The sequence below is a fragment of the Pholis gunnellus genome (assembly GCF_910591455.1).
Source record: "Pholis gunnellus genome assembly, chromosome: 2".
Lineage (NCBI taxonomy): Eukaryota > Metazoa > Chordata > Actinopteri > Perciformes > Pholidae > Pholis > Pholis gunnellus.
The window spans coordinates 1,748,030-1,766,775 of NC_136536.1; the positions used below are offsets into that span (position 1 = coordinate 1,748,030).

Sequence of the window (18,746 nt, forward strand, 5' to 3'; positions counted from 1 at the left end):
TGTTTTTTTCCCGCAACCACCGAATGGATGTTACCATATGGATGATATGGATGATATGGATATGCATAATGGATGTTGCCTGGTCGACCCTCCAGTCTGAGCAGGGGGGCGAATGGAAAAACAGTATGAAATATACAGCTAAACCCCCGAGTGAGGCACACATCTGAGAATCTGTCCGTCATCATCCTCCTACGTGCCTTTCCCTGGTCTGAAGAGATAAGTTGTTCAAAGAGTAAAGAGACAGCTGGAATATGTCAGACTTATTCAATAATGTACTGTAGGCCGAGGTATGACAGTTAAGTCAAAAGTACCTCAATTATCAGCGTTCTCTGACACGTAGGGCCGGTATGGTTTAGGAAATGATGATGCAAGTACCCTTAAAGGGATTCGGATACCAATAGAGTCCTTCATGAGACCGGTCACATGTGTAGGAGCCCAACGGATCGTAGAAGTCACGGTTTGGATTTCAGTCACGGATCTTGGATCTGATTGGCATAAAAGGAAAAAAAGGAGCAAATACAACTTAAAGAAATCCCCGATCACGCTCTTTTTTTGCCGCCAATACCAATTGATGATCATTGACGATCGATTTTGTCCGATACAGATCGTTTGTGTTGCTTTGTTTTGTTCAAGACTTCTGACTATTTTTCCACCACCGTCCCATGAATCACTGCAGCGTCTCTGAAGTCAGTTCTAAAACGTCTTATTCAGCGTTTGGTTGTACTGAGCTCCGCCCTCTGATGTCACATGCGGTTGCAAAAAAATGAAATATGGCGACGGGACAAAATACCGAACTTACATACAGTCTACTGATAACCAGCATGACTTACATGCTGTTGTGTTTTCTATTTGAAGGTTCATCCCCCTTTACTTGCTGACTTTGTTAATAACAGACCAGGAGGCAGCAACTGTTCTAGCGGACGGACTTGCCCTGATTAGTGCTGGACGCCCTGATTAACCTTCAGTGATTAGTTCTCACCATCACTATTAGGATGCAGTCCAGTTACAGGTACTTAAGTAATCATTTGAAAAGATTCCCCACCTCTGACACAAATGAAAAAGAGGTTTAATTAGGCATAAACAGTGAGTTGCTGTTTTTTTATGCACAGGACTTAATGACTATCTGGAGTGGCTGCGTTGTCAAAGGCAGAATCAAAGGACTATATTCTGCTTTTATCCTTCTAAAATCTGCACAGTGATCCTCGATATTCATCGTGTTTGATTGCGTATTCCAGGAGCCACTGGTAAGAGCATTGAATGCCCAATTAATCTCACTTAGAAGCATCAGAGATGAGTCACCGAGGCCAGGAGAGGGGACGAGTGGAGCAACACAATGCTCACCTTGGTCTGACTGAAAGTTTTGTTTTCGCAGAGAGGAATAAATCCGTGTGTCGGTGGTCGATGGTCGAAGGAAAACCCTGCAGAGACATCGTTAATCCAAAAGCTATGTTTGAGATACAGTGACATGCTTCAGCCTTCAGACTTTACGACTGGAAAACGTCCCCCTCGGTACAAATATTTGTCGATAAAAGAAAAGCCAATTTATGGCATCAAGTTACATTTTAACGTGAATATCGGTCAATACATCTATGTCATCCTATTGTAAGACTATAAAGCAGCAATGTATTGCATCTATAGAGTCCACATTTAAATAAAGTAGAAGAAGAAACTGAACGTGTTTTGAATAATGTTCCATTGAGGCAAATGACAATTTATTCATTTTAGAGTTGTTCATTTCAGATGTATGGACGACCTCGTTAAAGGTGCAATGTGTTGGATTCAGATCATCAATATATCATCAAACCACTATTGTCCACTATGACATGTTTTGCATGCAGTTTCCTCAGGATGTATTTGGCTTTCTGCTCTCAAACCTCCTTAAACTGTAGCAGTAGAGAAGGAAATATCATTAAAACATTAAAGGTGCATTAATATCTCATGAAACAACCATTATCTATGTAAAGATCTAGAGGAGTAATGTCTACCTGAGCAGAGAATAGAGTCTCCTCCCTCTCTTTGTGTTGTTATAAAAGCTTCTCCATTCATTGTTGACATAGCCGGCCGGCCAGCGTAGCTTGTAGAGGATGTTAGCGTACGTTACTGATTAGCTGGCGGCCGCTGCTCTGCACTGCTCTCATACGGCGTTTACAGCAGATAACGTATAGCGGCCATCCTATGTTTCCCTTTTTTGGTAACTCGGTCAGCACCGTTACCGTCGTTTGCACTGTTAGCTGCGAGCCGTCCGCTCATCTGTCATCATGTGTCGAGAGCCGTCGAGAGGCGAGAGAAATGCTGCCGATTAAAAAGGTCGTTCACATGCAGCGGGGGGGTTTTGTGTCCTTAATTCCATTGACGTCAATGACGCGAGGAAGGGCACGCTCAAAAGCGAGAGCGTCAACGGCGTGGTGAGGGACAAAAAATAGTTCAACCAATCACAGCTGGCAGATATCTTTTCTGTCTTCGGTAAATATACGGAGAAGAAGTTAATGATTGTTGTGCAGAGCTTTACGATCCGTCCAACATCCGGTTGAAAGGTCAAGACAAACAGAGCTGGACATCCTTTTATCTTCGTTTTGACTTTGTTTAGTTTAGTCAGTGAGGCTCACGGCTACATCGCCATCATCACAGCGCACAGGTTTGTGTTGCTTGGTAACAGCAGGTGCGACAGGAGGGCAACCTCCAGCCCCTTAAATAAAGCTCCTTTAAATTTCATGGTAATCTATCTGCTCGCGGGTTGAGCTCCAGACAGTGAACCTTAAACTCCCTGCAGCCTCACAGTTGGCATGTCTTACAGTAAAACAAATAAAGCCCCGTTAGCAAGTCGGTTCTCGGGTTTATCTGTTCGGCTCCGGTGTTGCTCTGCTATCAAATATTTACACGGATGTAGTAAACACAGAAATGTCACAGTCGGAGCTCTATTTGAGGGTGTTAACCTCACACTGCCTGTTTTAAATGATATATCGGCCACCGTCACAGCAAAGTGTTTGGATTGCGGCTAGAAAAAGACCTGACCTTGTAAAGTAAAGTATGCTGTTGTATGGATATGTGTGTTTGTTACAGTCGTTGTGTGTGTGTGTGTGTGCGTGTGTGTGTGTGTGTGTGTGTGTGTGTGTCCTCTGGCTCGACACTGACTCTGACTGATTAAAGGAAAAAGTGTGTCTGTTCAATGTGAATGTGCTGGTGGGGCTCTGACGGGTAGATTGCTGCCTGGTTTCCATGAGTGCAGCTCAGACCTAAAGCGATGTCCACTGACAGAAAGTGAGGATACTCACTCCTGGAAAACACAGGACTGAATTATTCACGATGCATCGGGAAACATTCCCCGATGTTACCGCAATAGCACAAATTCTTGCATTTCTTTACGATCACCTTTTTTTCCTGTCAATCATTCAGCCGTGGATTGTTTACCTTCTCATGGTTAATTCAGGGTTTCTGGAGAAGTTGCATATGAAAGGAAACGCCTCCAGCGGCGGCAGATTCCTGTTTGTATTTGATGTTGATGGAGCAGATAGAGCAGGTTGTCTTTAGCTACGATCCCCAGTAGCGTCCTTGACCTTGGGCAACGCAAATTACTCCTGACAGTCAGTACCTTGTATGGTAGCTCTGTGTGTGTGTGTGTGTGTGTGTGTGTGTGTGTGTGTGTGTGTGTGTGTGTGTGTGTGTGTGTGTGTGTGTGTGTGTGTTTGAGTGATGTTAACTGTAAAGCAGCGTGGATAAATCCAATAAATACCCTTCAGCATTAAAAGATTACATCCAGCGGTTGCGTTAGACTTTCTCGTTGCCCGTCATGTTTTACGGACAGTGATGCAAAAATTCCGTCATAATCTTTAATTATCATCTTTAATCTAATTATAAGCCGTCATTTCCGTTTTTTTATAACAATAATAAGACAAAGGCTAAAGGCGTATTTAAAGTTGGAGCCACTAGGGCTTTACTGAATGTCGGTTTGTGAATGACGTGTTGGACTGAGGAGACGGCGGCAGCGCTCGCGGTACTGTATATGTATGTTTTTTTTAATAAGTAATACACCGAATAAGAGTATAAATTGTTTATTTATAAGGGAAATCCGAACAGAGACGTGACACCGACCATGCGGACACTTTTCACGTCGACACACACAAAGTTTGCCTCGGACAGACGACCTCTCATGGTCGCTGCACCTGCGCTCTGCTGCCACACTGGAGACTGGACCAGATCCCGCAAACACTCACTCCAACGGGGACGATCGCCCTTCATGCGCTCTCTCTGCACCACTGCCTCGGCTGCACCGCCGGGTGACCCGTACTGACCCGCACACAGGAGCACTCCAAGGTCTTCAGTCTGAGCTCGTTCCCAAAGCAGCAAAACACTGACGCTTTGTCCCGCACCTCGGCATCCGATACCGACGTATACGAGACACACTCAGACGTCTGTTTGAGACGCGCCGGGCTTAAAGGTTTACAACGTAAACCCGTCCACGTCATTATTAGACTCTCAGGGAAAATGCCTGTGACGAAGTAGAATGATGGAGGCATGCAAACTTTTGACCCTGACAGGGTGACAAGGATGCAACAAATAAGAATAACCTGATCCTAACGAAGCGAGTGTTTTCATTAAGATGTCCAACGTTAACCCTGTGTGTCCTGTGACGGTGCGCAGTGAGCTGGAACGTGGGTCTGACAAACGTGTCGGTATGTGACCAGTCAGAATGAGAACGTGTTGGTGATCAAGATGGTTTTTTTAGAAGTAGAGCCAACGTTTCTTGAAGTGGTCCTCATACCTGGGGAGCCTCTCCTTTCACGGTCCATCAATCACCACTAAGTGGGAACAAACCCCATCGGCTGCCACTGTGGTTTCTCCTTCATACATGTAGTGTAACACGCTGTCTCTTGCTTTAGAGACGCAGGCCTGATGCAGGCCACATTCATCATGTATTTTAAATCATGTTCTGGTTGCATTATGATGCACTCATCACACTGTAATAGGACGGCACCTAATGCTCTGTGGGCAACAATTGAACGTGAATTAAAGATGCTCTTCTTTTTTACAACGTCAGCGGTTATAGTATCCGACGTTTAACGCAAAGAGCACATCTAAAAAATAACAAAAAGTAAAGTAAATCAGCACACAAAGGAAATATATTCTTCTGCTTTGTTCATCATTAGGTTGAACTGCTTCAGATGAAAACACCAGCTCATCAACCTAACTGGCACATTGTGCGGTGCTAAAATGAATCTGCATCGTAGTATAACGGGGTCCCCTCGGTGCAACAGGTGATAAAACGTGATGTTTTTAGACTTAACTACTTCTTAGATTCCACAGAGCCTCTGGGAGGTATTTATGAATACACAGCTGTCTGCTTCAGGCTGATCTCAGCATTCATACCTACAAAACATAATACACAGTAGTTCATACATACCCCACAAAATCAATTTGTACAAAATCAATTGACACGTGTTGCTGGACTTTTGTCGGAAAACGTAGAAGTTTTTGAACTTTGCTTAAGATATCACACAAACACGTTGTGTGAGGACACGTTGCTGCGATGAAAGAAAGGAAACCGTCCCTTTAGAATATGACGGCACGCTGCTGTCGGGTGAGCGTGTGTTTACAGGGAGGTCGGACGGACGTGTGCTGCGTTCTCGATGCTCTGTGAGAGTCAGAATACGTCTGGAATATCAACGACCTCTCCACACCTCAGATCGCTCTGCCCCGAGCAAATCGGGGAGAAAATTGGGGAGTAGAGAGAGTCAGAGGTGAGTTTCAGGACTTTTTTCATTCCTCACATTGGCACAATCACTACATATTGAGCGACGACACAGTTCCACCCCTGAGCCGTGGTATTGTGAGCCGTGGTGATATAGAGTCAAATCTAGATTGGAGGTAATGTGCAGAGCCCCCTGAGCCCCCTCCGGTGAGAGCCAACTCAGTTTTGGGCATCAGTACACAAAGCGTGACATTTTACAGGGTTGGAATGGGAGCAGGATCTGCTGTCTTAGTCTCTTGTGTGCTGGAGGGGGTCCAAGTACACATCTATAACCCCCCCCCTCCCCCCCCCCCCCCCCCCCCCCCCCCCCCCCCCCCCTCCCCCCCTCGTGCCACTGAACAGAGGGGCTGCCAAAGTCAGTGTTTGGCAAACTGAGGATAAACTCCACCACAGTCAGTGACTAAACCCCCAAAAGGAAGATTTCAGATACCTAATGGGGATTAACTACGGAGGCTTGTTGTGGGAAACGTATGAATAATTGAACTCAGGGAAGTCAGTAAACACGTGTGCGACGAGGGAAATGTCAAAACAAAAAGCCTCCGAGGTTACTCACGCGAAGAAAGTGCATACGAGGGAAATACGGGGTTGTGCATTTTGAATATGCAGTGTTGTGTTTATTTGTACAGGCCGTCGGCAGTACAAGTATCGAGTAACAAGAGCAGGGAAATGAATCGTCACCTTTACCCGAACACTTCTATCACCAAACTGTGCTCATCAGATCAGAGCTGTTGGCTCACGGAGGAAGGTGGTCGATGCAGGAAGACACGAATACACAAAGACTCATGAACGCGTTGAGTGTGTACTCATATGTACGTATTTTAATTCAAAATATTAAATAAAACACAGACATGTCACCATGGCCTGAAGCAGAATTTGATGACTCAGTGCTTCAAGAAATAACTTATTAATCTTATTAATTAGTCTTTTATTCTTTTTTTTTAAAATAAGCACCAAAAAACTGCCAACGGGTTAATTTTTGTCACAATTTCTAAGCTAATTGTGACAAACCCCCGCCCCGTCACCATGAAGCCCACGATGTCACTAACTGCAGACTTATTATTGTGGAAAAAGTGATTTCAGAGAGAAGCAGACTGAAGGTTTTACAATATGTTCAAAGGATAAATCCAGGAAGTCAAACTGAATCATCAGTGAAAACAAGTTAACCTTTGGGTACGATGAAGCTAAAGCTGCAGATCCTGTGATTGGCCAGTCTGCCTTCGAGGGGCGGGACTTAGCGAAGGGTATTTATTGTGTTATTATGACATCATCTTGGTTGTCAAAACTGCACAGAGTTGTGTTTTGACTTCTTGCGGAGATCCCAAAGCTCCAAGAGAAACATGTCAGGTTTTGGGGGAATTATGCACAAGACATCTGAAATACTCTCAGACGCTCTGGCTTTGAGCGTGTCACTCATCATACAGCTTCAGTGTAGAGGAGATTATCCACACTATATATATATATATATATATATATATATTTAAATATATATATGAGATTAAGTCTGAGAGACAGTGAGGAATAAGCTTCAAAATAGTTTTTGGGAAATTCGCCTTTTTTGCCAAGAGTTAGATGGATACCTCCCGATGGGATGCAAGCAAAAGCGGAAGTGTCTTGAACCTGCATTCTCTCTCGTGACCACCAGGGGGCGACTCCTCTGGTTGTATAGAAGTCTATGAGAAAATGACTCTACTTCTCTCTTGATTTATTACCTCAGTAAACATTGTAAACATGAGTTTATGGTCTCAATCTCTAGTTTCAAGTCTTCTTCAATACAGCATGATGTTCATTTAGTAAATGATGGTCCATTTAGAGTCAAACAGACCATAAAGCAGGGGATGCTTTAGGGGCGGGGCTACACAGTGATCGACAGGTCTCTACGTCACTCCTCCTCAGTCCATATATGGTCACTTCCTGTTCACTGGTTGATAAAAACAACAACATGACAGTTGTAATCCAAGATGGCGACGGCGAAATTACCGAACTCGAGGCTTCAAAACATCAGTCCACAAACCGATGGATGACGTCATGATGACTCACACCTGTACCATACCACAAACAACATGTATGCTAAGCTATACTAATCAGCTGCTGGCTGTAACTCCATAAACAGCTTATTCATAAGGTGTCATCTCACTGCTGGTGATGACTTTCCATTATATAATATAAGCAGGTGTCTCCCTAAGAAACCACCATTAAATAGATCTACTTACTCAACCAATCCTTCAGGTTTAGTGACTGACACTTAGCTAGTTTGTTTCTCGAGGCGCTGAGAGGATTTAGAATTTTTTTAATGTCAGTGTAGTGTCTTCAGATAATTACAGCGAGCAGTTGACCATAAAATTCAACCCACCTTGTTATTCAGTGACATTTTGAATTATTGGAGCCGCTCGCAGACTCCTCGTTTGAAAATGCCAGCCTCCGTGTGTGTGTGTGTGTGTGTGTGTGTGTGTGTGTGTGTGAGTGTGTGAGTGTGTTTTCTTGAATTTCTATTCTTGTGACAGTTGGTGTGGTTTAAGGAGTGGGGACAGTTTTTCCCAAGTTGAGGTCATTTCATCCATTCGGGAATTTATCAAGGGGCCAGTTCACTGTCAGAGACTTAAATGAGTCAAAGGTGATTCTAAAGGGTTGCTGTTCAAGAGCATAAACAAGTGTATGTGTGTGTGTGTGTGTGTGTGTGTGTGTGTGTGTGTGTGTGTTTGTGTTTGTGTGTGTGTGTGTGTGTGTGTGTGTGTGTGTGTGTGTGTGTGTGTGTGTGTGTGTGTGTGTGTGTGTGTGTGTGTGTGTGTGTGTGTGTGTGTGTGTGTGTGTTTGTGCCTCATAGACTGTATCCAAGCAGTAAACCCATTGGTTTGTGGACTACGGTTTTGAAGACTGAAGTTTGGCATTTTGGACGTCGCCATCTTGTTTTTATAGAAACCAGGAATGACTCGAGAGGGTGGAGCTACGTACAACCGAACACTGGAAAAGACATAAAGCATCCCCTGCTTTATGGTCTGTGTGACTCTAAATGGACCATCATTTACTAAATGAACATCATGCTGTATTGAAGAAGACTTGAAACTAGAGATTGAGACCATAAACTCATGTTTACAATGTTTACTGAGGTAATAAATCAAGAGAGAAGTAGAGTCATTTTCTCATAGACTTCTATACAGCCAGAGGAGTCGCCCCCTGGTGGACACTAGAGAGAATGCAGCTTTAAGACTTTTCAGCAGGTTGCCGTCCTGGTGTCTATGTCTAAATACCAATTAGTAGCAATTTTTAAACAGGTGAATTTACGGTGAGTTAAATGGTGTGTAAAGAAGTATTAATGTTCCATATTGTGCACATGTATATCCATAACGAGATAACCATATGTGCTGCAGTGTGTGTGTGACCCTATTGGTATTCCAGTGTGGACTGTGCGTATCGCTGGGACAGGATCCCTGTTGACTCAATTAAAGCTGCATATTGTTCTGCAAAGCATTGAATAATGCTGGGACAGAGACTCTGACACGGTCTGAGTCTGAATATAAATCACCAAGTTACTCGCACAAAGGATTCTTCTCCCAGTCATGAGCTTTAGCATCGACGGCTGTGTCACGTGTTTCAGGCTTGATTGACATGTTTCAGTAAAAAGCACTGAAAAGGTCTTAACTGGATCAGCTCCTGCACATTCATCAGAATATATGTATATACAGTATATGTATAAACTTAGTACAGAACAAGCACACAGCGCCTTCCAGAAGGAATTACATAGATAGCATAGGGACTGTATAGAGGTAGAGGATCGTGCAAACACCATACACTGTATATAAGAAGTGGACTTAGTCATGGTGACGTCTCCCATTGGTTTGTGGACTGATGTTATGAAGCTTAAATTTCCTTGAAACAAATTTGACATCGCCATCTTGGAATACAGCCGTCGCCATGTTGTTTTTTTGCAACCAATGAATGTCAGCATCCCCTGCTTTATGGTCTGTGTGACTCTAAATGGACCATCATGTACTAAATGAACATCATGCTGTATTGAAGAAGACTTGAAACTAGAGATTGAGACCATAAACTCATGTTTACAATGTTTACTGAGGTAATAAATCAAGAGAGAAGTAGAGTCATTTTCTCATAGACTTCTATACAACCAGAGGAGTCGCCCCCTGGTGGTCACTAGAGAGAATGCAGCTTTAAGTAAATCCAAACGAAAGATAACTTTCGCTGTATTGCCTCGAGCTCACGTTTTTCTTTCTGTTGACCACCACTCATACGAGGCTTTTCATCTGGGTTAGAATGTTGTCCAGGGCCCAGTCCAGAGTCTGCTTTTTCCTTTTTAAATATTTCTCCATCGCCGTTCATCTTGTCACTTCAACCTCTCCCGCACATCATTTAATTATACCGTTTCAAATTATTATTGCGCTTATATGCCATTATGTTGCTGCTCAGACGCGCAACAATGGAAAATGATTTGCGGCAACTAAATAATATTGGTTTGGACTGATTAAGTGAACGTCACACCTGACGATCTCTCACGGCTCACTGGTTGAAAATCACTGTTCTAAACAAATGACTACAGGGAGTCATAGCTCAACGTTAGCTTCTCCATTTTAACCACACATTTCATTGTGAATGAAGCTCTGAAACACACATTGTAGTCCTACTTCTCTCTGATGCAACAGTGACCACGGGGGGGGGGGGCTTAGCGAGGGGCCCATTCTTAGCCCCGCCCCCCCCCCGCTGGGACGCATCCTTGTGGATAATTCAGTGGACTTTGATGTGTGGAAATAACATATTGGTGCACATACTGTATGAATGACCAGTGTCTCCATGTTTACTCTGAGGAGAGACAGAAAGGTGGTCTGTCATTTATTTTGTTTATTTTGTATTTTATCATCATCCACTTTCCCATTAATGCGCAGAGAGAGAGAGAGAGAGAGAGAGAGAGAGAGAGAGAGAGAGAGAGAGAGAGAGAAAGAGAGAGAAAGCGCTCCTCCTCCTCTTCCTCCTCCTCCGTCTCTCTTCCCAACACTCATCCCGAAAAAGGCACCGTGAGACGGTCTGCACGGCGGAGTCCTCGTCGTCTCTAGAATGGAAACGGAATTAAACGGGCTGTGGTTCGTCCGTCTCCGGTACTTTTCCTCTTTCACAGCAGCAGCAGCAGCGTGTCTCCTCTCCGCTGAATAACTTCATCTTACCCGGTATATATATATATACATATATACATGTATATGTATATTATTTTATTTTTGTTATTTTCCCTCCAGGTCTCGCTTTCAGGATAATCCAAACCATCCAACTTGTTACTAAACTGCTCTGAAAGAAGGTCGCGGTTTCTTTCATTTTTTTTTTAATGGATGGAGAATTTTGAATCGGTGAGTTTTAATCGAAGATGCAGCTTTTTTTTTAATCTTTTTTTTTTTCCCAACATTTTGCTTTTTCCCATGTTGAGGTTTAGCAGCCAACAGAATTGTGCAAATAAAATACTTGTTTTTCGGGTCGCATGCAACTGAATTTAATCGTGAATTTGACCTGAATAAATCACCAAGTACCAAAATAAAAGCTGCATCTTGAAGCTTTTGCAGTTGGAACTCAACAGGTTCTGAACGTCCTGCTCGTGTCGCTCCCTCCAGGAGAACACTACCTTGTAAATGAGCCTGTTTATATGAGAGTTCGACTCCACACACAACCTATACAGAGAATATCATGATGCAGTGTTTTAACCTGTGAGAGGCAGCGAGCTGGAACCTGATAGACGGGAAATCTGAGAAATATAAAGTCATTATGGGGAAGATGATGCAGTATGTCTGAAATCAAATTAAAGCTTTCTATATCAGATATAAATGTTGATAACGCTGCACAGTTAAGTGTGATGGTAAAATTAGATTTGCAATAAAGAGACTTGTTGTTGCTGTCTCAGCTAGACTTCCATTAAGGATACGAGTTGTATTATTTACATCTGTTACATTCATTTATCTTAACTCCCCATCGTTTGCTTCCTCCTGACCTTCACAACCCCCCCCTTCTGTAGATGGTGAGCGAGTTGAGGTCGAGCTGGTTGTGAAGGCGCTGGACTTGTCCCCCCCCGAAGCCCCGAGCCGGACACAGCATGGCGGCGGGAGTAGCGGCGTGGCTTCCCTTCGCCCGGGCGGCGGCCATTGGCTGGATGCCCGTGGCCAACCTGCCCATGCCGGTGGCGCCCGCCGAGAAGAACAAGCGCCAGGACGAGATGATCATCCTCAACGTCAGCGGGCGGCGCTTCGAGACCTGGAGGAACACGTTGGACCGCTACCCGGACACCCTGCTGGGGAGCTCGGAGAAGGAGTTCTTCTACAACGAGGAGACCAAAGAGTACTTCTTCGACCGGGACCCCGACGTCTTCCGCAGCGTGCTGAACTTCTACCGCACGGGGAAGCTCCACTACCCGCGCTACGAGTGCATCTCCTCCTACGAGGAGGAGCTGGCGTTCTTCGGCATCATCTCGGAGATCATCGGCGACTGCTGCTACGAAGAGTTTAAGGACCGGAAGCGGGAGAACGCCGAGCGTCTTATGGACGACCAGGAGGACAACAAGGACGCCAAGCTGCCCAACATGACCTTCCGGGAGACCATGTGGCGGGCCTTCGAGAACCCCCACACGTCGACCATGGCCCTCGTATTCTACTACGTCACGGGCTTCTTCATCGCGGTGTCCGTCATCACCAACGTGGTGGAGACGGTGCCCTGCGGCACGTCGCCCAACCAGAAGGAGGTGCCGTGCGGCGAGCGCTACACCGTGGCCTTCTTCTGCATGGACACGGCCTGCGTCATGATCTTCACCGTGGAGTACCTGATGCGCCTGTACGCCGCGCCCAGCCGCTACCGCTTCATGCGGTCCGTCATGAGCATCATCGACGTGGTGGCCATCCTGCCGTACTACATCGGCCTGGTGATGACCGACAACGAGGACGTGAGCGGCGCCTTCGTGACGCTCCGGGTCTTCCGCGTCTTCCGCATCTTCAAGTTCTCCCGCCACTCGCAGGGCCTCCGCATCCTGGGCTACACGCTGAAGAGCTGCGCCTCGGAGCTGGGCTTCCTGCTCTTCTCCCTCACCATGGCCATAATCATCTTCGCCACCGTCATGTTCTACGCGGAGAAGGGCTCCAGCTCCAGCAAATTCACCAGCATCCCGGCCTCCTTCTGGTACACCATCGTTACCATGACAACGCTGGGGTAAGAAGCAGAGGCAGACACCTCTTTTCATGTGTGTGTGTGTGTGTGTGTGTGTGTGTGTGTGTGTGTGTGTACATGTGTTTCTGCAGCTGGGTCTGTTTATGTGCCGGTGAAATGTTGGATTATGATTCGATTTGAGATCTTTGTTCCGACTGCTTGAACCCTTGAAAAACCCTTCAACTGCTTCAGGAGTCAGCGTCCAACGATGCACTTTACAAACTCGGTGCATCGCGATAAAGAGACGACAGAGAAATTGCACGTTTTAGTGGCCATGACTGACCGGTATTCTCCCGGTAATGGCCGTGCCGACGTGCCCTTTATACTTCACCGAACGATAGAGAGAGAGAGACAGACGTGTGGGATCGTAGAGGGGAAAATGGAAGAGTTGAAAGCATCCGAGAGAAACAACAGCCATTGGATAGGATGCAGAGAGACGGAGATTATCAACATGCCCTGTGGTTAGCCGCTCAGGATGAAGTGAAGCGGTGACTTTGCATTCTGTTCCTCCCCCCGTTCACTCCTTTGTGAGTTAGACTAGTTGCCGGCCTTGAGGATTGAGAGCCTCTCGGTGTGAAAGGCTCTGATTCTATGTATTCTGCAGAATACATAAATGCTCGGTGGTTCCAGAGAGTTTAACAGTTTGAAGTTTCTCTCTTCACATCGACATAAAGGAGATCCGCCGAACAGCATTTATGTAAAAAGACAATATGTACAACCACCGTTATGTCCTTCTTCCAGAAACACAAGTCCAGCAAACGCCCGGAAGAGTTTTCATTGAAGCATTAAGCCAAATGAATCAGCAGCACACAAGGCCTCCTCACTGACCATATGAACGGCTGCTGACGAGCAGTGTAGCATTTAAGAGGCTGACTTCTTTAAATGGAGTCTGGTGCACAACAACAACAAGGTTTACATGCACCACATATTAAAGTTTTGAATGAAGATAAATATTCCACTAATATCCCTGTTAACATGCGATTAACATAACCGGTGGAGGACTTGTTGGAACGTGTGAACTCAGCCTCCCTCTTTCATTCTGGAGATTCATTATGGACATCCAGAAACCTGTTGATATCCGAGTCCTTCACGATGTTTAACAGCAGGAGTGTTTCTCCTTCTTCTCTTCTGGACATCATCTCTACTCCAGCTACTGTAAACGCACAGAGCTGAGGAAAGAGGCCGTGAGTCACATATTGCAGTAAAGAAAAACCTATTGAGACGCATATTCTGAATTAGCTTGACACATGTCCAAAGAAAGCTCCTAAAACCTGAATTTTATCGGTATATCACACGTTTTAATCAGAAAAATGCTCCAATTGCAGTACGACCTAATTTGGAATATGCAAATGAAATAAACTGTTAACATGACTCGTATCAAACTTGGAATATGTAAATGAAAGAGGGCAAAACAGCATTTCTGATCTGTTTTAACCAGGCGGCAACCTCTGGTTCTGCTGAGTGAAGCCAATGCTTCATGTGTTAAAGCTGCATTCTCTCTAATGTCCACCAGGGGGCGACTCCTCTGGTTGTATAGAAGTCTATGAGAAAATGACTCTACTTCTCTCTTGATTTATTACCTCAGTAAACATTGTAAACATGAGTTTATGGTCTCAATCTCTAGTTTCAAGTCTTCTTCAATACAGCATGATGTTCATTTAGTAGATGATGGTCCATTTAGAGTCAAACAGACCATAAAGCAGGGGATGCTTTAGGGGCGGGGCTACACGGTGATTGACAGGTCTCTACCAGAAGTTTGCGGGAGGTTTTTTCATACATCCAACGTTTTCTAAACACGTGGACTTGAATGGGCGGAGGAAATGTTACATTAAGGAGCTTTGAGAAGCACATTGTTTTTTTTAATTAGATAAACGTTTCCTCGTCGGGATTCCACGGAAACATAAATGGGAAAAAGACACTAATTATCGTGCAGCGGCGCTCATAATTCTGCTGAATGAACGAAGGGGAAATGTCATTATGTCAAATGATTGGTTCAGGTATCAGGGGTAATGACTGTTATTAACACACAGGTTGTAAAAGGCATACATGTTGTCAACAGGCTGCTGTTATTCTCCGTATTCACAAAGTCACGTATCGGCTTTGATTGTGTTTTACAAGATGAACATGAGGATGAAAATTTGTTTTTCTTCATTTTGATGTCATCATTCGTTTCCCCCGGTCGTTTGATGGTAGTGAAGGGAACCACACACGCACATCATTGATTTCACACACACACACACACACACACACACACACACACACACACATACACACACACACACACACACACACACACACACAGTCCTGTGATGCAGCAGTATTAGGGCCCTAATGTTTTTCATGTCCCCTGTTGTGTGAGTCAGACCGAGCGGCTGACAAATTGCAGCATCCTGCTAAATGTCAGAGTCTCGGAGGCCGTTAAACGGCTCCCGAGCTCGTAGCCGTGACACACTTGGCACCCTGACGTTCATAAAAACCCGCCCAGAAGATTCTGGTGTCGAGCAGATGTTTGAATCTGGAACCGACCCCCGTTGTTTGTTTGTCTGTCTGTCTGTTAAATCTGTGAACATGCAGCAGCTTTCTCTGCTCGCTGGCGTGACCTGAGACGCCCCAAACCGGCCTCCTGTTGCGTTTACAGTACAGATTATGGAGAAGGCGTGTGTGTGTGCGTGTGTGTGTGTGTGTGTGTGTGTGTGTGTAGAAAGAGGGGGGTAGTTGTTGAGCTTGGCCTCATCAATAAAGCAGGGGCCCAGAAGTGGGTGTCAGAGTGACGGATGATGTGGCCCGCTGCATCTGCTGACTAATGTAAACCTGCCTGACATTCTGGTCTCTGCTCTGGGTTTACGTCACACACACACACACACACACACACACACACACACACACACACACACACACACACACACACACACACACACACACACACACACACAGGCAATATTTGTCTTGATGCATGTAGAAAGGCATAAAGACAAATATTGATGCGTTTGCATTTGTGTGTTCCGGCTTTTCCTGGAGGTGACGTGAGCGTGTTTCACGGGGTCTTCTGAGTGGATGTGATGTTCAGATTCACCATCGATGTTCATTCCAGGAATGACACGAAGGCCACTTCACACAGACGACGGGTTCCTTAACTCGTTCTCTTCCTGTCTAGATGTTTAGTGTTCTGCTCTGTGGAGATATTCAGATCATCAGTCTACTGCTAACTCGTGAGCTTTAGATTTTAGCTGTTTGTGCTAAACGTTGTGTTTAGCACTATGACACACGGCAACAAGGGTGCATCTGTGCCACACACACACAGGTTTGGCAATTTACCGATATTATTCCGATATCGTGATACGAGACTAGATATTGTCTTAGAATTTTTGATATCGTAATACGGCAGAATTGTTGTTTCCTGGTTTTAAAGGCTGCATTACAGTAAAGTGATGTCATGTTCTGAACTTAACTGTTCTAGCTGTTATGCTATTCGCCCACTTAGTCATTATATCCACGTTGTTGATAACAGCTGTTCCAATACCAACAGAAACACATCCGATACAGCTGGAAATGTCAGATTGTGTATCTGTGACAACGTGATGACATCATTTATCAGCTCATTTACTCCACACAGGAACAACAACAACACGTGTTTCTACCTGATCTATACATCCTGCCCGGTCGCTACTGAGCATGTGCAAACCAGTACTCACTGAGAACAACACATCTGTGTTGACATCAGCAGGAGCAGAGCCAGTTAGCGTTAGCCGTTAGCAGCAACAGTCCTGCTCTGCTAAACTACGGAGCTAACAGCTAGCGTTAGCTGTTAGCAGCAACGGTCCTGCTCTGCTAAACTACGGAGCTAACAGCTAGCGCTAACGGAGCTAACAGCTAGCGTTAACGGAGGTTGCATTCAGTTGATGCGTTCAAGCTCCGTTTCCTAAAAATGAGTATTGGCTGAAAGTAAACTATAACCTCCTCATGATGTGTTCAAATGTCATCTTGTAAAATGTAGTTTTTGGCGAGAAACTTGAATAAATCCAGTAGTTTGAAGGAGATGTTTTCACGGAAATATACAATAGATATTAGAGATGAATTATGACCCGATGAACTTTTTGGGGTTTTTAACACACTGATATTGGATCGGTGCTCGGAATTGGCCGATACGCAAGTCCAGGTTTCGGAATACGTATCAGGAAATCTGAATATTTTTGTTAAAGCAACAACGCAATATCAATATCAAGTTATTTGGTGAAGAATGTTGTGATCATCCAGACCTACATGACTTTCATGCGGCTTTTTGCTTTGTTTATCCGAATAATCCGTCCTTGGTCAGAATCCATAATCCCCCCCCCCCTTAACAATTGGTTACCAGGAGCTTTTTGAAGTGCAGCTCTCCTCAGTTTTTTCCAGGAAGTGGAAGTGGCTTTAATGACAGCAGCTGAGTAGAGAGAGTAATAATTAGGGATGCAGATATATCTATTTACATATATCAACATTGCAGGGCTCATATTTTTGGTTTCAACAGGCTTTGATCCAAACGAGGCGTCTAAAATCCTCCGACTGGACACAAAGAGGTTCATCCACCCGTGCAGGTTAGCGAGCCACCGAGCAACACTTCCTGTCCTCAGAGCCCCGGACTCGCTCTATAGCAGAGCTAAAAAGCTTAGCCCACAATCCGCCAAATGAGGGGCAGAGAGGCTGAGAGCTGAGGCTTAGTTCAATCACACACATTTAGGCAATAGGACCTGCGAGGGATTTTGTTCCCAAAGGTTGTTAAACAAATTGATTTTGACCTTTTGAGTGATAATAACTTTGAGCGTTTGTAATATTTGGTTGAACCGGTATTCTAAACTGCTGGTCCATCCAGACTTCACGTCTTTATTCACACAGAAAGAGACAGAAGAGAACAATGGAGGTGAACGGGGCTGAATTGTTAATCCCAGTCCAGCAGTTAACGTTTGTAACGGTTACTAACAAGACTTTAGTTTTCATTATGTTAATTCATCATCATCTGTTTAGAGGATGTTTTGTTCTTTACGTTTAGCACTGGAACCAAATTGCTTTAATGGCTTAGATTTAAATGGCAGTGAGTCTAAAGCTACTGAACCTCTACACGCAGAGGAAGAAATGTTCGGCACACTATCTCTAAAAAAACAGACGAAGGCAATTTAAAAACATTCAAGAGCTGTAACTGTACATATTATACGGATTATGTATCTGCACCACTTGAGAACTCATTTTCTCCATAAAGATAAATGGTGGAGTGTTGTGTAATTAATAGAAGGGAACAAATTGTTTGTTTTTAGTCCGTTTAACTATGAATTTCCATTTGTAAAAGGCCTCTGTGTTGATTGGTAATGCCCATTAGTGCTGACCACAGTACTTTTCTCTGTTACTATTGACGGTATATAAGAAGTGGACGTAGTCATCGTGACACCACCTATCGGTTTGTGGACTGATGTTTTTAAGCTTCGAGTTCGGCAATTTCGCCGTCACCATCTTGGATTACGGCCGTCGCCATGTTGTTTTTTTGGCAACCGTTGAACAGGAAGTGACCATTTGTGGACTGAGGAGTGACGTAGAGACGCCGTATACGTCTCTGGTAGAGACCTGTCAATCACTGTGTAGCCCCGCCCCTAAAGCATCCCCTGCTTTATGGTCTGTGTGACTCTAAATGGACCATCATTTACTAAATGAACATCATGCTGTATTGAAGAAGACTTGCAACTAGAGATTGAGACCATAAACTCATGTTTCCAATGTTTACTGAGGTAATAAATCAAGAGAGAAGTAGAGTCATTTTCTCATAGACTTCTATACAACCAGAGGAGTCGCCCCC

General features: G+C 44.6%; 1 protein-coding gene across 1 annotated transcript in view; it reads left to right on the plus strand.

Moving 5' to 3' along the window:
• The first annotated feature begins 10,836 nt into the window (after positions 1-10,836).
• Positions 10,837-18,746, plus strand: part of kcnd3 (potassium voltage-gated channel, Shal-related subfamily, member 3) — a 106,407-nt gene continuing 98,497 nt past the window's right edge. Inside the window, exons 1-3 of the mRNA XM_079175388.1 lie at positions 10,837-10,848; positions 10,984-11,091; positions 11,748-12,928. Coding sequence (XP_079031514.1) covers positions 11,826-12,928 — 1,103 coding nt within the window. The 5' untranslated portion in view covers positions 10,837-10,848; positions 10,984-11,091; positions 11,748-11,825. The remainder of the gene's footprint in view (positions 10,849-10,983; positions 11,092-11,747; positions 12,929-18,746) is intronic.